The sequence below is a fragment of the Corticium candelabrum genome, chromosome 2 (assembly GCF_963422355.1).
Source record: "Corticium candelabrum chromosome 2, ooCorCand1.1, whole genome shotgun sequence".
NCBI lineage: Eukaryota > Metazoa > Porifera > Homoscleromorpha > Homosclerophorida > Plakinidae > Corticium > Corticium candelabrum.
Window position 1 is genome coordinate 6,304,328 of NC_085086.1, and position 23,145 is coordinate 6,327,472.

At 41.4% G+C, this 23,145-nt stretch overlaps 1 protein-coding gene across 3 annotated transcripts in view; it reads left to right on the forward strand.

Annotated features, from left to right (window-relative positions):
• Positions 1-23,145, forward strand: part of LOC134197912 (cGMP-dependent protein kinase 1-like) — a 30,397-nt gene that overhangs the window by 5,542 nt on the left and 1,710 nt on the right. For all 3 annotated transcript variants that reach the window (XM_062667264.1, XM_062667271.1, XM_062667279.1), the window contains 13 exons: positions 678-783; positions 926-989; positions 2,094-2,171; positions 2,335-2,429; positions 3,074-3,139; positions 8,475-8,540; positions 8,596-8,701; positions 13,689-13,840; positions 14,884-15,073; positions 20,151-20,192; positions 20,262-20,357; positions 21,764-21,828; positions 21,888-22,010. In XM_062667264.1, coding sequence (XP_062523248.1) covers positions 678-783; positions 926-989; positions 2,094-2,171; positions 2,335-2,429; positions 3,074-3,139; positions 8,475-8,540; positions 8,596-8,701; positions 13,689-13,840; positions 14,884-15,073; positions 20,151-20,192; positions 20,262-20,357; positions 21,764-21,828; positions 21,888-22,010 — 1,249 coding nt within the window. The remainder of the gene's footprint in view (positions 1-677; positions 784-925; positions 990-2,093; positions 2,172-2,334; positions 2,430-3,073; positions 3,140-8,474; positions 8,541-8,595; positions 8,702-13,688; positions 13,841-14,883; positions 15,074-20,150; positions 20,193-20,261; positions 20,358-21,763; positions 21,829-21,887; positions 22,011-23,145) is intronic.

A 23,145-nucleotide genomic window follows, 5' to 3' on the forward strand; every position in this document is an offset into this window, starting at 1 on the left:
TGATAACGCTTTCTCTCAAGACCATCCTAACGCTGACTCAACCTTTTTCTGAGATGATAGTTGGATTCAGACGACTATAGTTTCTCGATGCAAACTGAGGCCGCGGCAGTGACATCCGGGAACAGACAGAGAGACAGACAGATAGACAAATTAGTTCTGGGGATTTCTAATTCAAATTGCATTTATTATGTCTGTTTAATTTTAGCTGATGTTTTACAAACAGAGGTTTAATTTTATCATGCAAATATATGTATTATGGTTATAGTACAGTAACTTGAGATTTTATTATGTAAATGTATGGTTTATACATTTCGTTATGTTTTCCGAATTTGGACAATAGGAGATGGTAGCATTACATTATGGACTGCAAACTTCTTTAACTCATTGGCTGAGATAAGGAATGACAATCTCTAGAGGGTCTCACTGAGTTGATAAGTAGAGAAAGTTATTGACAGACGGACAGTACACTGACGAACAGACGAGGTGAAGTTGGAGCAGTCGTATGGGAGGTTGAAGAATGTTGTAGGAAACAGAGTCGATAGAACAGAGGAAAGGAAGGACAGACGAAACAGATAAAGGAGTGAGAGATGGTTATAAATCACATTATCTGACAGTATAGATATTTGGAATAGTTGTTGTTGTGACAGTTAATATCTTGTTATCTTTTTTATCTGCAGCTCTCACTCATACCAAAGTGTGGGCTCTTTCGAGACGAACCTATCAGGTTATCATGCAGAAATCCAATATGGATAGACAGCAGGAGTACAGTCGTTTCTTGAAAAGGTAAGACAGTAGTTTTGGTCCTCTTGTCACATTTGGGTTTACTGTTGTTGCATTCGATTAGTCTATGATTGAACGTATAGTTTGGTCGAGGGGCTTCTGTCTTTGTCGTTGAGGGTTTCTACAGTTTTGTTTTTTGTTACAGTTGCGAGCTCTTTCAGTCATTTCCGGATTCCAGAGTAACAAGAATAGCTGATGCTTTAGAAGAGGTGAGTTTCTATGTTTGCATAGGATAACTCTATGCTCTATATAATTGCATTAGAGGTCTCCACCTCTCAGTGTTTATATTTCAAAATTTTCAACAGTACATACACTATAGTGTAGTCACTAGGTGTGTTATACCTTGTTTACATGAGCATGTACCGCGAGCAGAGCCAAGTCGCGCCAACCCATACCAGCCCAGTATTTCAGCCCGTGTTCACACGACACACAATCTGTAGAAGGAAGCCAATGTGTGTCATTAACGTGCATTTAGTTACTTGAGGTTGACATAGCTCGCGTTAGCTCACGTTTGCAATGGACAGAAGCCAAGCTGCTCGTGTTTTTTTCTTTATGGCTTTACAACATTCATATTGAGAAATGCGTAGGACACATACGAGATGTCGTACTATTTATACGAGACGTACGGTCTATTGCCAGTTTTACCAAGTTAGCATGCGTAGCTTGTTTTTCAGCACTCTATGCATTTACACCATGTACTTGACCCGAGCCAGCCCAGGCTGGCTTGCGCTGGCACGGCTAGAAATATCGAGCCAAGCTGACACGGCTCGACCCGCATTTACACGTACCATAGAAACTGAGCCAGCGCTGGCCTGCTTACAGTGCTCGCGTAAGTAGGGTATAAGAGTGATTGCTCTCTCAAGACATTACCTGTTGTATGGGAAAGACTCGATCTCCTTAATACGGTAGTATAGGTCAACATGTACTACAGAAGTGTCTCTCAGTTCAGTACAGTGTTGAACAGCTTTATGCCAATGTTTACTACGAAGTATTGTTACATTTGTTTGGATTATCAAATATGTGGCTTTGGAAATTGTTCTTCATCCAAACCATATTACGAAGTACAGTGCATGAAGGTGTTCTCAAGTAATCTTGTGTAGACGTTTTGCATTTATTGTCTGAATGTGTCCAGCCACATGCTGTACTGAGTTTGGATTAGTGAAGGTTTACTGCACATTATAATATTGCATATTAATGTATTGTTAGTGTATTGTTAGTGTATTGCAAGAAAGCTTGCTTTGGTACATGATGCTGTTGTATTTGATGGAATTCTGCCATAGTGTCAATTCATTTGATGTTTGTATTTATTTCAGGATCACTACAACAATGGAGACTATATAATTAGACAGGGTGGAAACGGTGACACGTTCTACATTATCCAGAGAGGAGAAGTGCGTGATTGTGCAGTGCTGTTTCTTTCATGAAGAGCGCATGCTGTTTTGTTTACAGACCGTTCTTATTAGCATGCCAGTCTGTCATTGGTTGCATGCTTGTTCACCTAGATTGTCTACTATCATTCTTTATGATATTCATTTCTGTTATGTTTTTGGTTAGGTGTCTGTTACTCGGAAAGCTGATGGAGACACAAATGCACGAGAGGTTCGTGTTATGAAGGGTGGAGAGTATTTCGGAGAGAAAGCATTGCTGGGGTTAGTGGCAATACTGTGGCAATAGAATGTAAAACAGATGGAAGGATAAGTGTAGGGATCACGTAAAGATATATGTATGTACAAAGTGCACGCATTTTGACTACTTATTTTCTCTCTCAAAAGCAAACGTGGTAATGTTGTCGTACAAACAGAAAGTTCATAATATTCAATGTGTTGACCATACAACTGTAGAATAATAGAGACACAGAATGCATACAGCATCAGTGTGTGGTCTTTTATCATGTACTAACGTAGACGTTGATAAAGTTCTGATAGAGACAACGTGTAGCACTGTGTACAAGCATTTTCAAGAGCAATCCAAGAATAAATTGTCGTGACTTCTATGTGGGGTATATCATACGTATGGTCAGCTGACATGCAAATAACGCTTGATATTTCTTCTTGTCATAATACAAGATTTGTTAGAATACAGACAGATTATAGATGAACAGCCAAACACACTGATTGACAAAAAGATGGACAAGAGACACAAGCAAAGCATTTTTACGTCACTGGTTTAGCTTCAATCTTAACAATGTAGTTAGTTACATACGTAACTAGATTTTTAAATAGGAGCCTTATTGAATGGCATTCAGTAGAGTTTCAGTGTGTGTAGTTTGGTAATGTTTGATTTTGTGTTGTAGTGAAGAGAAGCGAACTGCTAATGTAATAGCAAAAGGCAGCGTTTCTTGTCTGACGTTGGATAGAAGGTAACATATTGTGAACATAGAATTTGCTGTTTCAGTCTTCTGCTGATCTTTATCTTATTGTTGTTGCACTTTACATGCTTGCCTCTCCAGCCAATTTCTTTGTTTTGTTGTTTGTCACGAGGTGTGGTCAGTCTGATTGTCAAGCATTAGACTGACTTACTTGATTGACATTTTTAGTTTTTACTGTAAAGTCTTCCAGCTAGGTTATAGAGTGGGACATGATGTGCTCTCTCACCTTACTCGTGCCCTGCCCAAATTCTCCAGTGCCCTGCCTAAATATATCTAGGCTATTTCGCAATGAGAATCCATACTACAAAGACTGTGCAGTGAACCAATGACTTGGTGTTCGGGAGTTTCAGTTACATTGTACGAAACTGTTGCATGTCACGTTTGTGCAGATGTGATCTTGGAGGTCTAAGGTAAAGACATGTGATCAGCATAAGAAGCAAACTGAGCATCCCAAACTTATCACGCAAGTATCAACTGTATCAATACAACCGTAGAGCCTCAGAAGGAGACCCTTCTTAGATTAGTTCATAGATCGTGCCTCTCTGCATTTTGGGTGTGTTAGGAGCATTTGGTATGGTTAAACCTAAAGTAGTTACTTCCAGAGAGTAAGACTCCATGCTATGTACGGGGAATCATTTGAACAACTCATTACCCATTCTCTGCTTCAGTGGCTGTCTGGACTGTAGGTTTCCTGTAGGAAGATACCAGGTCTAGTATCTTCCTTTCAACCAGTTTAGTATTTGGTAAGAGCTCTCCTTTAAGGTTGAGGCCTTGGCTAGGTTACTATGACAGTGGTCGCTGGTCGCGTTAACCAGTTGGTCACACTACTGAGGTAGTGGCAAGTACAAGTTTTACTGTATGCCATTGAGTGAAAGAAAAATGTGGGAGTTAGCAAAGGAGAGAAGAACACCAAATCGCTATTTAGGGTATATTCTTGTTTCTTCTAATTTAACAGAAAATGGTATCCATCTTTCCATAGATGAACCACACTACAGAATGCCATTTGTAATTCATATTCCAGCTCTGACAATGAGAGAGATGCTCAAGTCAAGTTTGGTAAGACATTGGAGAAACAGCTTGAAGAAACCACCAGTTCACTTGCAGCCACAAATATGGCATTTGTGGGGAATAGAAGACTGGAAGACCTAGGCTGTCCTTGAGCTTGGAAGAAGACAAGCACAGATCTGTGATAGTTTGTAATAGTGTTGACTTCAACGACACATCAACTAGCCTCGTCACGAGAGTCTGTTGCGCTAGTCTTGTCCCGTGCCCGTATGACAATTTCAGGGGCGAGAGAGTCTGGGATCATCCCACCCTCTTCCTGCCATATCTCCTTATTAACTGTTCACTAAGTGTCACCCCAACATCATCAAGTGTCCCCTAACTTCAAAATCAAATTAGCATTAGAACTAATCCAATAAACGCACCACACGGGATGCTATGACCATAGTTTGGTGCTTGTGGCATATCCAGCACTTGCAGACAACTGAAGCATGTTGAAAAGGTAAGTCTATGGAGTGTTGGTGACGGGCGTCGCATTTACGCTTGTAGATATCACTGAGATCTACAATTTGCGGAGTGATGACCTTCTAGGTAGTTTACATGCGCATCTCCTATGCAGCCAGTAGCATTTGCGCGCAGACTAGACTCTGTAGCAAAAAGCGTGCAATGACAAGGGAAAGGGTTGATCTTGACACAAAACTACCGTCTACCCTTTGAGAAGTCTTCAAGTATGAAAACAAATACATCTTTTCGCAAAAGAATAGCCCTGGAAGCTTCAAGTTAACCCTCCAGACCATAATTCATGTCAAGATAAATCCCTTCCCTTGTCATTGCGTCCTTTTTGCTACAGAGTCTAGTCCGCGCAAATGCTAATGGCTGTGTGTGAACTACGTAGAAGGTCATCTGCCAATTGTAGATCTCAGACTACAAGCCTGCACGACACCCGTCACCAACACTCCATAGACTTACCTTTTCAACATGCTTCAGGTGTCTGCAACTGCTGAATATGCCACAAACACCAAACAATAGTTATAACATCCTGTGTGGTACGTTTATTAGATTAGTTCTAACGCTAATTTGATTTTAAAGTTAGGGACACTTGATGATGTTGGGGGTGACACTTAGTAAGCAGTTAGTAAGGAGATATGGCAGGAAGTAGGTGAGATGTTCCCAGACTCTCAGGAGCCTGGAATTGTCATACGGGCACCGGACAAGACTAGCACGAGAGAGTCTGGGGACGAGGGTATATACACATCAACTGCATGCCAACTGATCTGGTGGGATGTAGGGTGGGAGTGTTTGAGGAGAGACAATTAAAAGAGAACTTTCACCGAATACGAAATCTTGCTGAAATACAAGGAAGCTTAGGAGTCAGCCAGCCACAGAAGCAGAGAATTGGTCGCGATTGTATAGACGATTCTTTGTATAACTTACTCTCTGCCTTTTTTGGGGGGAAGTAGATACTTTAGCATTAACCATACCAAGTGCTTCTAATGCACCCAAAATGCAGCAAGACATGATCTATGAACTAATCTAAGAAGGGTCTCCTTTTGAGGCTCCATGCTTGTATCGATAGTTGCATTTATAACTTTGGAGTCCAAGTTTGCTTTAGTAAATAAATCACAACTTCCCACCCTATGTCTTATAATCATTAATTTGAAAAGTGCACAGGCACGTGCAAACTTTGATTACAATGTCTACTTGCCGAGAGTACAGCCCCTGTTCTCAAGTAAACTTTCATTCCAACTTTTGCATTTACCTTTTTACACCTCTCTTTTCTTTAAAGGTACACTCCGTCGTTTAGCGCTAGCTCCCCCCCCTCCCCCCCAGTTGGAAGGTTGGGCTGAACTACAGGCAATGTTGGATATCAGCGTAGTCACCATTACGTACAAATAAGGGAAACGTACAGGAGCAATTTTGCAATCTCGTAGTTGAAGCAGAGTTTGGGTTGCACGCAAACCAATTCCTCATCTTTTCTCAGGTTGAAGGCACTAAATTAGGTTACGTCTTACATAAAACCAAGTTTGAACATGCGAGCTCTATATATCGGTGAAAACTGAGCACATACAATGATCACGTGGTAAGCAATATGCAGGTCACGTGATAAGTGCAAACGCACAAATGCAGTGCAGTTGGTCCCTTCAGCCTTCATGCGCATCCACGCCCCGTTTTCTAACCCACGAGCACATTTTCTCAACATCTCGCGAGTATCTTCTAGCAATTTGATGGTAGCGAGGCTCCTAGCATTAGCGCTCATTGACAGAATGTTTTTCACGTGACCATTGTATGTGCTCTATTTGCATGCTATTTCCTGCTAATATCTAGTTCTGTCATCTCCATCTTTGTCTGTAGTTCAGACCAATCTTCTATCTTGATTGCGTAGATATGCAATCAAGTTTGTGTGGTTTTAGCTCTAAATGCTGGAGTTAATTAGTGCTAATTGGCACATTTTTGAGTGACTGTTTGCTAGATTTACACTGCCTCTAGGAATGCTAATAGATCGGTTGCAGTAGGCGTAAACCTACTCACGTGTGCACGTGCTGGAGGACATTCGGGACTTTAATATCGCAATGAAAATTTCTGTGCTGTTGTGGGTTGCGGCAACTGTGCCGATCGTGACAGAGACATTAGTTTCTTTTGTTTCTCAGCGATTGTGACGGTCAAAGATGAGGAATTTTGAAAATTGACGGAACGGCATCAAAGGGCGTGGATCACTGCTATCAAAAAAGACCTGAAAGTTTGAAGTACACATTCCTCTGTTCCGATTACTTCGTAAGCGTAAAGCCTTCTGTAACGGAAGACAAACACGTCCAGATTGGTTCCTAGCCAAAAACTGCGATATTCATCAAGTCATTCATTGACAACAGAACTGTATGAACGAGTACAGGAAAGGGATGCAAAGAGACTGTGATTTATTAGAAGAAGACGTTCTTCCACTTGATTGCAGTGTGTGTGCAAGCGAAATTACAGACGACATTGAAACTGATGACAATGTAGTGCATAGGATGCATGCAGACCTACTTTGCTTAGTTAATTTTTGCCGGAAGATGTTGACAGGCTAAAGAAGCTGGCGTGGCTGCGGGTTGTCGTCGTGGCCACAAGTCGACGTCCTCGGACAACTTGCTGAGGGAAATTTCGTAAATGTCTCAACCATCAGCGTACTGCAATTTACCATTGTGGCGATGTCGGCTGTTGGAGTCTAACAATCTGTCGCGATAACCGAGAAAAACAGGCCTCTTAACTTATTGAAAATGTCCCGGCTGTCCTCCAGGCATAGGTGTGGTCAGTGTGTGTGTGTGCTCACCTGAGGTCTATACTTTATTCTTTACTTGGGGTAGGTTTTTGACAAAGTGCAGCAGCTATGCCTCAGAGACACTTCATTCACTGTTTGACAGAAGATTAGGATTGTTGAATGGCATCACCACAATGAGAAAAACTGCTGAGAACTTTAGCATTGAAAGATGGTGCCATTAGCACTCTGAGTTAATTGATTAATCACTTCTGGCATTAAACACCTGTAGGTGTCAGATTATTGGGTAAGTCTTCTGCCATACTTTTCCTTTGATGTCATCTATGGGTGTGGGTTAATACTCGGGCAAGTACAGTATAGACTCTGTTGTACAAGCTGGCAAAAGCAATTTGCATGAGCAAAGGCTTGTCCCACTTTGATATCCAATGTGTTCTCCTTGGTGAACTCTTCCTTCTCCTAATTCGAATCCTAGCTGGAACACTGATTATGAGATTGATCCTTAATTTTGTCTAGCTATTTTTTTGGGAAACAACAACTTGCTTGTAATTGGTGTTAGCATAGCCTCAGCAGAGGATAAGTAGGTACTTAGCTGCTGTAGTGTTCACTTTCTACCTCACAGTGAAAACAAGGGACTGATAATTATGCATGAATTTTGTGTTCGTGATGCTTGTCTATGTGTCTGCATGTTTGTCTGTCTGTTTGCATGTTTGTCTGTGTGTTCCTTTGTTTGTCAATTCGTCTGTTTGTCTGTTGGTTGGCTGTAGTAGGTTTTTGTTATTATTAAGTGTGTGCTAGCTTAGTCCTTAGAATTGAACAGTACAAAGGAACTCTAGAAGAGCACAGCTGTTTTTGAAACTAGCTGTAATTGCATAATGTGTGAAATTGAATGTAGGTCTATTGCACTTTCCCATTGCCAATTTTTGTAGAGTTATATTTGTGTGTTGTCTTCTGCTGGTTGCTTGTCTCTCAGTTTGTCTGTCAGTTCTTCTTATGTGTTTGTAAGGCATTTTCAATGTCGATGCATATTGGTATTTGCTTAGCTTATATTCAGCTGTCTGTATCTTACTCTCACAGTGATTTCAATAAGTACATTGGAAAGTTGGAGACATTGCAAAAGTACAAAGATGAAGAGTTTAGCAAGTGAGTTGCATCGATTTTAACTTTATGATCCTGTGTTCATCTTACTATCGTGTAGTCTCTCGTCGGATTTCACTGTGGCAGACGAGTTCAAGGCACTGACTTTGGATGATCTTGATGTGATTGCAACACTAGGAGTTGGAGGATTTGGACGAGTCGATCTGGTGAGCTACAACTTACAACCTAGACGTACTAGAACTCTTATTGCATGTTAATTAAGTAATAAGGGAGAGTTTCATGTGTTTCGTTTCCATATTTAACTCTAGTTAAGATTTATGTATATCAATATCTCGCTACTGGTATTGTATGAATTTGTACTGTTTGGCAGTACAGGCTATCTAGTTGGTAGCGTTCATGTTAGGATGCATGACCATCAAAATGAGTGTAACTGTAGACTTATGTTGTGTTGGCAACAGTTAATGGAGCCCTGAAATGAGTAAGAACGTTATTGTTCTATCTCTCTCAAGTGTATGTAGGTTTGAGATTTATGTTCTTGGTTTGCTGTTGCCATGTGGCTAATTCCTTTAATCATTTGTTAGTTCAAGAGCCAGCTGTTGTTTAGTTTGGTTGTTCTATGGACAGACATTAGTTGCCATTTAATTGTTATTGGGGGGGTTTGGGGGGGCAGATTCTAGGCAGGTTCTAGGCAGGTTCTAGGCAGGTTTTCAGCAAAGCGTTGCCATAGGGCGGTGCTTCCAAAAAGGGGCGTGGTCTTTTGTAAGGGTGTGATTATGACGTGTTTTGGTTTGTCCAAAACATAGCTCTGGTGAGTTGTTTTGTGACTTCCTCTTCTTCTTTTTAATCAGCCTAGTCAGAATAACTTTGTTTTTAAGATGATCTTTGGGGAAAGAGAATTAGCTGTTTGCATATCAATATTTTGTAAGGGACAAGTATGTTTACATAGAAATGCCGCATCCTTATTCAGTTATGATGCTTCCCATTTAGTAATCATGCTTTGTAATAAGATCTGTTAGAGCACACATCATGGAAACAAGAGCACAGTAAATAGCACAGTAAATAGCACACCTGCTGAGGCAGTGAATAATGAGTAGTGCAAACTTGTGTTTCCTATCCTTGTAGTGACAGCCACTAATTCCAACTGGAATGTTTGTTCACATGGCCTGGCAGTCAATCCCAAAGCATGGCGGGCATCTCATTTTGAGAAGTAAAAGGTGAGGCCACTAGCCCCTAGTAGGCCTGGCTAGGACCCTTTGACAATCCATAATTGTCAAAGTTCACTCAAGCATATACAATGTACTCTTTCTGCATATCCTTTTGGCTTTGTAAAGCATACATAAAAATGGTGTCCTTGTAATGCTATTTCTAATGTACAAGGGCTGTCACTAATTCAGCACCACAGAGTAACGACAATTCTATGTCATACACACTTGAAAGACATGCGACAGTATGCTTTACAGCATGAATGACGAAGCACTTGAAGTGCAAACCCTCGGCCAGTATGCACCTTGAAGGTAAATTAGTCGCGCTATGACAAAATCGTATGACAGAATGGTATGATGTGGGTAATAAATAAGAAGCATTATTGAAATGGTCACAGGTCGAGCTTGAGGTAAGTCACGTGACTGGCTGCTACGGTGTACAACGGGTAGCTACGCAGTCTGTCAACCAACGTCCCGTAGGACCTCGCTTCTATTTTTACAACCTTTGCTCGTCGGTTCTTTGTGCAGGTGCTTGTTTGCAGTTTTTGAGGTCGTAACTATGGCCTGTTTTAGGCGTGGCATAGGTACCAGAGCCAAAACAAAATTAGATGTGGGAACATTACAAATGCAGCTAGATTAGCTAACTAGGCGTTGTTTCTAAATGCATGTTACAAATGTAGTTGCTTCCAAATGATGCAACAAGCCAAATGTTGCAGGTTGGAAAGCCTCGATCTTACGGGCGTGATCATTGTTCTGTTTGTTGGTGGGAAACCTAGGTTACAAATGGAGACCAAACTAGCAGCTCACCACCGATTTTCCAGCTCACAAGAATCTGAAAGTCTTGTTCTTTGTGCAGCTTCTCTAGGCATCTTGTGGTTTGTGCAACTTCTCTAGGTAGACGTCGCGTACTGTTGTAATGAGGACCCTAGAGCCAAAACAAACATCAATGCTGGAAAACATGCACGTGCACATGTAGATTAGCTAGGCGTCTGTTTGCTCTGACTTTGGATACCGTAAAACAGAAATGAATAGAGAAGCACTAGCGTACTTACAGGTCGGCCGAACCGCTTTGTCCGACAAACAGACGCTGTCATGGACAATGCACGTTCTCCTTCGCAAATTCCCGTCAAACGCCAAATTTCTGTTGAAGGCGACACTAATCTTTGCAACAGCACCACGGCCGCACACCCAAAATTCAAGCTGGCAGACTGCAGAGCCACTATGCAGAAACACTGTGGAACAAGCAAAATGTTACAAGTCAGGTACAGCTGCACACCTCGCCCTGATTGTTGTTGGGGAAACATACACGTACAATGTATGTGCTAAACCCTTAAGTTAAAGCAAAGGACTAAACACCATGTACAGGACGGACGCCCGATGACCGAATTCTCGTTAGCAGCTACCAAACGAAGAGAGGTGGAGCCTCATGATGACATCACATTCATCTATTGGTCAGTAATGACACCACTTCTCGTCTATTGGTCGGAATAGCTTCATTTGCATCTCCGCTAACCAACTATATATATGGTTGGTGAGACGTACGGTCGTCGAACGACTACTATACCCTCCACCCGGAAATCCGGGCCTCGGGTAATTATAATGCTTCATACAGTCGTAACAGATAAGTGTGACATGTCTCGCAAAGCAGTGGCATTGAAGATTGGGGTGTCAGCTGCATCTATCAATCGAATTGTGGTCACTTTGAAAGTCTGGAGTGAAATGGGTACCACAGGTCTTCACAGAAAATCAGAAGCCGATAATTGTCAATCTTGCATGGCAGCACATTGCTTAGTAATGAAAGAGAGGGAGATCAGTTTTGCAGAAATGCATTGCCATCGATAAGGTGTGGCTGCAATGTTATTGATGTAGTGCTGAAAAGACAGTCAGTCATTCTTGTTCACCAAGTTTGAAGAAACTGTCACAACTGAGCATTACGAGGGTAACGACTATTGTTGTGTAAGATCATGAGGGTGTCCTTGTCTGCTACAATGCCTCATCAGACACTTTGGTTTACAAACAAAACAATGCACCAATGTTTAATTGGAGAAGCCGTGTCCAGCGATAGGCAAGAATTGAGGAGTCCTGCTAAGTGCTTACTCAATCATACTCAGGGTTCTCGCTACAGCGTTTCAGCATGGTGCTGTCTCATGCTTCAGTAGGAGTGCGCCACGTTCAGAAACGGCAGATAGGAATCCAGAGTTTGACAGCTAAAGAATGTATAAGAATTCCATGCTACAGAACTGAAACACAATATTAAATTAGTTAGTACAGGTGACATTAGCCTCAAGTCCAGGCTCTTGCAAAAGAACTCAGGATAATAGCCTAGCTCCAGACGAGTTATGTACTTGTGTTGATTGCAGTCCCAGATGCGCTCACATTGATAGTAGTCCCGGATGCTCTTCTTATGACACGGAAAGCATGCCTCTTGTCCGAGAAGTGTAGCATCTGAAATCTACTCTAGACTAGTCATGGCTTCTTGCAAATCAGTGGTCCATGCACATCAATCAACACCTGACTAGAGAGACTTTCTGTAGTAGTCCATGGAACTTGTGCATGCGTAACCTATGAACATCGCTACGAAGGGCTTAGTGGTGATCGAAGTTGATTTCCTTGCCAGGGCACTGGCACATATGTCACACGAATAGCTATGTCATAAAATGCCTCACTTAAGATCGGCTGAAGTGCGCATGCCTGACTTGGACTTTGCAAAAGCAGACTGCATGCGTCGTGGACCTGCCTACTTAATGACAATGCCAGTTGCCACACTGTGAAGTTGTCATCGTCCTACCCTCCTGGAGTTCTGTGCATGGGAAATATCTTACCCATTTTATTTGCTAGCATTAAGTCCCTGACTATGGCTTGTTCCCTTCATTGAAAAATCTTCTACGAGGGAAAAGGTTTTGAATGTATATAAACTAGAGTTGAGGGTGGCCACAAATACATGAACTAGAGATTTGCGTGGGTATGAATGAGAGTAAAACAGGTGGCCAAACGCTTCCTCATCAACAGTAACATGAAGCTGCCTGCTTGATTGAACAAAGTTTATGTAATGGACACTATTGTGAAGCTTAATGATGTTAGTTTGCAAATCAGCGTGTAGATGTAGAAATCAAATGTCGGTGCTTGGAACTATTGAAATATCTCTCTCAGATATATAACTCCAGGGATTGTTGTTGTGTTGTTTAGTGAAGTTCATAAATGACGTTATTACTGTATGTAATGTGTATATAATGGCTTATTCATATCTTGCTAATAATGTATTCTAAGATACATGCAAAACAATATTATTACATCTCTATGTAATTGCGCTAGCTCCGCTTCCGTCCGTCCTTCCGTCTGTCCGTCCGTCCGTCCTTCCATCTGTCCGTCCGTCCGTCCATCCATCCGTTTCTTCCATAGGCGGAAGTTGCATCATGCTATAGGCAGGAAGTAGACTCGTGTGGTAGGTGAGATGGATGGATCGGCACGACGATGCTGCCTGACGGGTGCGATTTTGACTGGCTTGTGGGTGCACTCGCACTCGTCTCACATGCGACACCTCACGGTAACTCGACTCGGGTGGGGTGGGTTTGATTCCATTGCCTAACTTAATAATTCCGTACTTGAGTACGGACAAAACGGTAGGGGTGGACGGATCGGTGCACTGATGCTGGTCGACACATGCTATTTTGACTGACTCACATGTGCACTCACACTCGACTTGCCAGGGACTGAACTCGACTCGTGTGGGCTTTCTTCCGTCGCATGAAGTTACGTCATGCTAAACGGGAAGTAGATTCAGGGCATGGCGGGTTCGATTTCCAATGCCTATTGCATGTGCTTGGACTTGCCGAGTGTAGGCTAGTTATCATAAATGGCACAAGCTGGCAATAGTTCATATTCTGTAAAAGCTTTTTACAGTACAGTGGAGCCATTGTATTTGGTTGACGTTGGGAGAATATGGCATGCCGAAGAGGTGTGGAATGTGTTTTAGTTTCTTGTTGTATGGCAGGTTACTGTGAAAGGTAAGATGAAGAATGGTGAAAAATGTGCTTACGCCTTGAAGCGTTTGAAGAAGCAGCATGTAGTCGAGACTAGACAGCAGGAACACGTGTTCAACGAGAAGAAGATCATGATGACTTCACAAAGCCAATTTATTACAAAGTATTGTTGCACCAATTGTTTAATTTTTCTGGGTTTTTTTAAAATTTTGTTTGTTTATTTCTTGTCTGACTCTTGGGTGTGTCTTGTGTGTTTGTGTATTTGTCAGGGTACTTGTCTGTGTACTTGTTTGTATGTATGGATGTGTGTGGGTATCTGCTCATTTTAGGTAATTTCTGTGCCTATGTATGCATGAATGTATGTATGTAGGTATTCTTGTATATACCTACGACTCGGACAGCTTTCATATAGCACAGAATGTAGGTTTATGCCTGTTTTTAGTTATCTGTTTGTTTGTTGTTGTGTGTTTGTGACTGTCTGTTTGTCAAGTTATTATTTTTGTCTGTCCATTGTTTGTCTCGGTTTGCTTGTTTTCTGTTGAGTCTATTTATGGCTTTGGTGTGTGGGTTTGTGTGTGTGTGTGTGTGTGTGTGTGTGTGTGTGTGTGTGTGTGTGTGTGTGTGTGTGTGTGTGTGTGTGTGTGTTTGAAGGGTTGCAAGTTCAAGTCAATGTGATTGCGACCTATGGCATAATTTCCTTAAGCAAGAAACTAACACACATTTGCTTCTCTCGACTCAGGATAAGTACCTGGTTATTGACTGGTGACATAAGCAGCCATCGGATGTGACGTAACATCAGCCACTGGGTTCCTGTTGAGACTTCGGGTGCTGACACCACAGTTGGCTTCATAAATCGGTGCTCCTGCAATTGCCTGGCCTGGCTCCAGGAGTTTGCTAGCGCATTCCCAGAGTTCCGGGAGTAGTGCACAGGGCCCAGCTTAACAGCTGGGGGCGTGACCTATGAGAGTCAGCTTTTAATGTTTAGGTTTAGGTTTAAGTGTGTGTGTGTGTGTGTGTGTGTGTGTGTGTGTGTGTGTGTGTGTGTGTGTGTGTGTGTGTGTGTGTGTGTGTGTGTGTCACTGTGTGTGTGCCACTGTGTGTGTCTGTCTTTTTGTCTGTCTTTGTGTTTCGTTTATTGATCAGTGTACTTGTTTGTTTGTTTATTGGTCTCTTTCTAACCAACAAGCTGATTGTAGTTAATTGTAGATTGTACCGGACATTTCGAGACAGTAAATACTTGTACATGCTAATGGAAGCGTGTCTTGGTGGAGAGCTGTGGACATTGCTCAGAGATAAAGGCAACTTTGATGATGCAACAACTCGTTTTTACACAGGCTGCGTAGTAGAAGCATTTGAGTATTTACATGGACTGGGTATCATTTATAGAGATCTCAAGGTTAGTTTGCTTGTGTTTATATTTTTTGTGTCTGTATGTCTGCCTGTATGTATGTATGCCTGTCCAGGTCGTAATTTCCTTTTTCTTTTTTTTGCGTAACGGTATTGCTACACAAATTGCAAATTGAGTAGCAGTAATGCAAAATTGCGTCGCAACCATATTTTTGCAAAAACAAAGCAATTAATTAGTTAAATACCCAGACAGTTCATGCTTTTCTAGTCTACAGGCGCAAGTTCATAGTCAGTGCCAAACTATGAATAGTGATGATACTATTAAATTTGTTATTATAACACAATTCCCTTTAACTAAGTGGAAACGAAGTTACTTGAATAGTAGCAAGTGGCACCCTGCCCATGCAAATTTTAGAAGCAAAATATACTATTCATTAACTTTTGGTTTTTTTAACCATATGACTGAACGTGTGGCCTCCTTGGAGTGCTGAAGAACCATTGGACTGCAAGTGTAGGGTCAAACTGTGCCAATGGCGGACCGTCAACGCTAATCCTCATCAAGTGATCTAAGGTATCTCCACTAAGACTTGGCCACCAGTCACTTTTTATCGTCCTCATAGCACTGAAGCCACGCTCCACTATGCACTATGACATTGCTGACTGGTAACACCAGCAGCATGCACACCAATAGCACAAAGTTTGAAATTTCTCTTTGTACTGGGACAGAAGCAGTGACCATTCAGTATTTTTGGATGGTGTCGCAAGTTATCGATCCGGTACATCTTGAAGAAGGTCCAGTCTGTCATTACCCCATCCAGCAATACGGAATCAAAGCACAGCTTTGATTCCGGAAGCAGACACAACAACAACATTCTTCATGCCAAAAAATTGACAGGCAGTGCTTCCAATCACCTTTAGCAAACAGCAAATACATCAACTCTTTTTCCTTTACACTGCTATCTGTGGAACCATCTATCAAGACAGAAAAGTAAGGGGAAGAATTTATATCATCATGACACTTTCTCGCACAGTCTCTCCAAAGTCTCGCAAGTCAACACAAGTCTCTTCTTTTGCAACAACATAGGCTATGTCAAATAGCTTTGACAAATGCTTGACTTGTTCAAAATTGCAGAAGCTACTGCTTTACCAAGAGGACTAGAACAGTAGATCTGCAACAGTGTTGTTGCAGGACTTCTTTCGATATCACAGGCTTTGTGATGAATGTCAGAATTGCCGTGCTTCCTCGCATTGTCTTTCTTTAAGGTAGTCCCAGCAATGCCTTGGACAAATGATGAGTTGTAATTACGCAAACATTGAAGACGTTCCTGGTGTTTAGAGCAAAGAGCACTGGATATCCTGATGACATCCATCAATTGAGTCATAATGAAGCCACTCATTTACTTGATTAAAGGATCAATTACTTTACCCCAGCCTTGCACTGTTGCTAAATTCACCAAAACATTAACCAAAAGGCGTGGATCACATGTTTCTGCAGTAGATGCAGAAATATTTTCTGTTTTACCCACAGATGGTGTCTTTAGTACCCGCTCTTGTGCACTAACACTAACATTTCCTTCTTTAGTCTCAGTTAGATGGAAACTTTTATCAGGAGCTTGGCAATGGTCATGATAAACATCACATTTAGTAGTGCTGGAGCGAAAAAATCTTGGATCTTAGATTGGCCTGATATTATACGATTAGTAGTTCCACCTTTTTGTAAGTGCACAGAACTGCTACAGCTTGATATTGACAAATAGGGCACTAGAGGGACGAAGTGATTCGGTTCAAACCAACTGCCAGATTGACATGTTTGTGTTGTAGACTGCAGGATATTTAAGGTGGTATGGTGGTAAGTTGAAATTACTTCACTGCTGATGGGTGTATTGTAGCATTCACAAATGCCCCTATTTTCTTCTTACGCATAGGGTAGACACGGTTGACATTGGCTTTTAAAGCAGTAGACAGCCCATAAGCATGCAACACTGAACTGTAGCATCCTGGACTGCAAGGTGCAGGAAGTTCAATTAGTGCTGCTAGACGATAAGCTTCCTCAAGGGAGCAACCAGATTCCAACGCTTCTGCAATACTGCTCTTGACTCAGTCTTTAGAGTAGATGACAACAGAGCTACTGGAGACAATGATTCTAGACAACTTCTGGCATGTTGCACGACAGCATATGCATAGTGTTGGACATTTTTACGTAATTCAATGGCTGTTCGCAAACGCAGCTGAAGATGACGACTTTCATTTCCACAAACCAACAATGATGTAGACCGATACAGACAGTTTCCATCACCCTACACTCTAACTGAGCCTAAATTTCTATGAGTGTCCTCTTGATAGAGGTTTGCAGCTATGGTATCGGTCATGTGTCTCTGCAGGTCTCACCTTCAGCAGGGATAGATAGAGACTCAGTGTGTCCTAGTTTCTCCAACAGTTCAGAAGGCACTGACTGAGGGTCTCATGTCTTACTTTAGATACATTAAGAAATCCAAAAGTTCTTGTTGAGACATACTGCTGCTACTAACTTCCATGTTCCTGCAAGACTGAACTTTAGATTTAGTGAGCGTTGACGTTTTTTATACAGTAGTTGTGCTGTTTGTACTTCTGTTTGTTTTTACGTTTATATTGGAAGTCCACAAATGTTGCGCTGTTTGTACTTCTGTTGTGATAACCTTTAGGTTGGAAAAGCTTTGCGGAAAGGTCCCATGCAACTACACATTGCATGATTGTTTGTTATTTTAGTTGGTAGTGCCTTTTCATTAGCTAGGATATAAAAGTGCAAGTACATTGACTACACTGTTACTTACTTTTGTTCCTTTTTTTAGCTTGTTACATAGTTACAATGGGAGTCTCAATAGCTACCTTGTTTTAAGTTTCTGTTTCTGTTGCCATTCCTTCTGCTAATGAGATGATAGTTTCAGCAGGTGTTCTGCTAATGTGCTTTAGTTTCATGTATTGCACAGCATGACCAACCAAGTACAGATGGTTCATAATTGAATAAAGATATAATAGTATATTATATATAGTATCTTCTCAGCACTTTGCTATGCAAGGGTGCACCATTGAGGTTTTTAGGTAGACCCCTACCATACTTGGATGGGACATTCTGATTCACATCCCATTTTGTGCAACACGTGGCTGACTTTGTTTCACAACATACAAAAATTGATTTGCAAACTACCATACCCGATAAATTATGCCCTGCTGTCTGTCTGTCTTTATGTATGTATGTATGTATCTATGTATGTATTTATGTATGTGTGTATGTATATATGTATGTGTGTCTGTAGGTATGTCTGTCTGTCTGTCTCAATCCATTTGTTTTCCATTCATATGAAACGTTTACATCTTGAGCAACCTAATACTAACACAGCAGGACCATTAGGGTCCTGAAGCATACAAAATTACAGTGAGCAACCTACATTTCGATGTTCTAATCTTGCTATGCTGATCAGTTTGTTTGAGACGACTTTCGCATTGCAACATTGTAGTGTTACTGAAATACTTTATCGCCACTTGTTCTTGAAGTCAGTCTCATTTCGTTTTCCTTCATCATCTCTTGCACTCTTTGCTAGCCAGTTCAAATACCTAACTGCTTGTTCCCCCAACAGCCAAGATGTGCAAAAACAAGAGGAATGACCAATGGCAGGACCCTTCTGGCAGCAGTTCGCAATTAGACTTTGCCTCTTACTTCTCTTCCCGTTTCATTGATGCTACTCTTTCTACTCTGAAAGCCGCTTTTACTGAGTCCAAACACCATGAATGAGCCAACGACACATCTAATTCAATGTCTGCTCCTCAATCTGGGTCAAAATTGAGGATGTCCGACCTATTGTCGCAGTTGACATACCTGTATAGTAACTCTACTTTGTGTGGCAAGTTGAGTTGAGACAGGCAGTTTGACCGTGCTGAGTTGTGAGTGTGCACTGGACCACCCTCAGTCTTACAAGTCATTAGACGGTATTCTTGGATGTCCAGTTTTTTGCCACAATCACAACAGGTGCTTGATGATGAATGTCACATCCCAACCTCATCATAGTTGCCAAACAAAAATCGTGTTGTGAGAGTGCAACATGTAACGAGGACGGAATTGCTGACACCCAAGCTCCAGCTCCTTTACCTGACAATCAGTGCCTGCCTGCCTGTATTTCTGTCTGTCTGTCTGTCAATATTTGAATTTTAATCTATGATACATTTTGCAATGCAGGGTACTATGTACTGTCAAACTACTAATAGTGTTCATCAACTAAACTAAGCCAAAATTGAAACTCATGTAAACGAAGTGAGGACTACACTTAAAAGCTACAGTGTACAAGCAACGCCTCCAGTACCAGATAGTGGCTGAACAGCAAAGATAGGTGTTTAGAGATGTCTCTAGCATTACATTTTGGAGCTGAACAGAGAAGCCTTTGGACCAGAAGTTGATAAATTCTGCATCGTTCAGTCGTCCCACTTTGTCTGATGACTTCTTTAATAATTTGCACAGGAGATTCCATCCATTGATTCCTCAAGCGCCAAAATGCTCTATTAACAGTGGAGTTACAGTGGCAATTATGCCACATGGTAGCTGCTGTTTGCTGTATTTCTCTTTCTTCCTGTCTGCTCTCCTGTCTGCAGCATCACCACTAACACCAGCAGATGATGGAAAGATGTCACTACTTCATGGGTGGGCGAGGGAGATATCTCGGTCAACGTTGTTTCCAATATCCAATTCAAAAGAATATGATGTCCAGTCTGTTGTCTGTAGTTGTATAACGACTCCTCAGCTCCCTGCGGTGTTGGACATGCAGCCCACGAAAATAATCAGACTAGACGAACGAAATTAACTCGTGAGACCAAACAGATCCGCCACCAGTCTTACAGGTCAGCAAATGGTATCCACTGTCATTTATAAGAGATGCACAAGTGCAAGCCGGAGGGGGCTATGTGCTAACCCAGACAATCTGTCTCTGTCTGTGTGTCTGTCTTTCTGTATGTTTGTTGTCTGTTGTCCACTGGTGTTGTTTAGGTTTGCTTGTTTGTATGTTTATGTGTGACATTTTATTAGTGCTGTTTGTATCATTAACAAATTGCGAAAGCATCAACCTTCGTAAAATGATTAACTGCTTTGTGTATATTCATAGCCTGAAAACCTGCTACTAGATAGACAAGGCTTTGCAAAATTGGTGAGCACACATATGTCTTGTCTGTCTTTAGCCAGTGTGTCAGTTTTTGTTTTGTTTTGTTTTGATCAGGTTGACTTTGGCTTTGCTAAAAGAATTGGGAAAAAGAAAACGTGGACGTTCTGCGGTACTCCTGAATACGTAGCACCAGAAATCATTTTGAACAAGGTCAGATGGAGAATCAGACAGAATACTGTGGCAAAGGGTAGGCAGTTAGATCGCATTTGCTTAGATATACATATCTAGTTGTCATGTGGATGTGACATGGTAAAGCCATATTGATAAGCCGTGTCTACACAGAACTAGATCTAAATTGAATGTTTGAAAATGGTGCACTTTTGTTCTGCATGTTACATAGGATCTGCTCTTTCACTTCCTACACTAATGCCAGTGAATGTTAATGCCCACTGGCTAAGGAATTGAATTCTACAGACACAGTTTGATTCGTATTGAAACCACTTGAATGTCGATTGAGACTCATCACAATTGGATCCAGATCGGTGGGAAGTTAATCAGGTGGGGACAAGATGGATTGCGATTGTATTCAGATCGGATCTCGAGCCAAAGTCTAGTGTGGACAGGCAGTTCAGATTTTCCTGTTTAGTTTAGACTTTTCAAAAAGGTGCATGCATACACAATAATATATTGCTCGTCATGTATGTGTGCTCTGGAGATAGATAACAGTATGTGTCATTTTGTGAGGATTGTGGGCAACTGAAATAGACAAGCAGACAAAACAGATTTAGACCAAGAAGTCTAGCACCTAGTTACATGAAAACTGGATGGGGCTTATTCGAACACACAATGTCATCGCGCAAGTCTGGTCAGACTGTTTGATTAAACTAAACTTCCTGCATAGCAAAGAGCCAAGTCATTGATACCTCAACGACGACAACAGACCAGACATTTCTCAAGCACATCCCTGGTGAACTGACTTGCTAGCATTGGCTGCTAGCACAGCCGCTATTGTGGCCTGAGAGAGATGAGAGAATAGAGAATAAATGCAGCCAAGAGCTTCTACCAGGAGGCATCAAAACATCTTTATTCCCTTAGTCCTTGAACATTTTGCTCGCTTGGGGATACAAGCGAGTAACTGCTTAAACTAGCTGGCCGAGTGGTCAAGGTGATGAGGGAAAGAAATACCATAGTCAATGAAGATCAAGTGGAGATCTCTCATCTCCATTCAATTGACAAACCTTTCTTAAGTTAAGTTATACATAACAAGATATATATATATATATATATATATATATATATATATATATATATATATATAGTAAACGCTACTTATACTGGCACTTTTGCACCATTTCCTAATTATTAACTCTGCGTTTTGGGGCCTAAAGGTTATTCTTGCATGTGTGGTTTTCTTGCTTATTAAGGATTCTTGCTGTTCATGTATGTAGTGGTGAATAAATGTGAATAAATGAAGACAGACAGATAGATGAACCAACAGAAAGACAGACAGACATAGGCAGGCCATCCATTAGATACTATAAATATTGAAACACACAGATGAAGGCACAAGTGTAGATGGTTTCAAACCTTGTCTTAATCTGTTATTCTTTTGGTAGGGCCATGATTTTTCAGCAGACCTTTGGTCATTAGGAATTTTGATGTTTGAGCTTCTGACTGGAAGGTTTCCTTTCTCTGGTGTTCTGTAATTTGCAATTACTAACCTTGTTTGTCCACGTCTAGCCCTCCATTTCAAGGCTCTGACCCGTTGAAGACATATAACATTATCCTCAAGGGAATGGACATGATAGAATTTCCTAGGAGATTTCCCAGAAATGCATTTGCTCTCATCAAGCGTGTATGCAGGTGAGCAGCATGTGGTGTTCAATTTACTAATATTTTTAAAATGTTTATACAGTATAATTCCAGTGAGGTAACAGCAGACACTGTCCTTGTTATTAAGAATTTAGCTTTCAAGAGCGATGACATAGAAGTAGCATATCATGGTTTGCTTATATTGATTAACTTAGAATGCCATTAATTTTTCTACAGTTGTATTGACTGTGTGTATAGTGCTAAAGCAGTTACTTGTCTGAAGTGTCGTCCTAGTCCATAATAAGCAGGGTTCTCACTAGAGATTTTTGGGAGTGTGGCGGGATGGGCGGGTCCATGAGGCATGGACATGTGCACTGGAGCCAACTTCAAGTGAGGTGCCTTCAATGTATGTTCAAGTGTCCTTGCAAGGAAATCAACTTTGGTCGCCACTACGCCCTTCCTAGCGATGTTCATCAATTGTGCATGTGCAAGTTTCGTAGAGAAAATTTGTCTAGTCAAAGTTGATTGACGTGGACAACTGTTGTTGCTTCGCATGAAGCCATGACTAGTCTAGAGTAGATTCTAGGTGTGCAATTCCCGGACAAGAGGTGTGCTTTCCGGGTCACTGGACTGGTATCTGGGACTAGAATCAGAGGCAGCGCATTCGGGACTGCAATCAATGCTTGTGCGTATGTCTGGAACTAGGCTATCACCCCGTGTTAATTTGCAAGAGCCTGGATTTGTGGCTATTGTCACCTTTAGTATTTGTTTTTAGGGTTAGTTTGTATTTAGTATTTTGTAGCGAGAACCCTTAATAAGTACGTTTGCTAGACTTATGTTCATGCCATCTTGGCATGGGTTTATTTCCATTTTAGTCTTTTTTGTGTATGTTGTGTAGAATGTTACATCCTACACAAGATAGACATTCCAGGTGTTCCAGGTCAGCAATGTTTTGTTGGCTCTGAAATAAAGTGCGTGGCTCTGAAGTAAAGTGCTTGGCTACAAACAAACAAGCTCATTTAGCCAAATGTCTACTGATCAACAATTTTTAGCGGAAACACTGGTATACACAAGCACACACTGTGAGATTTGCCGAGCCGAGACATGTTGCCCTGTACCTGACGTAGCATCCCAGTTCACAGTTATCTGATGCACTCTTTAGAAGTTAGCCAATGCTTCTGATGGG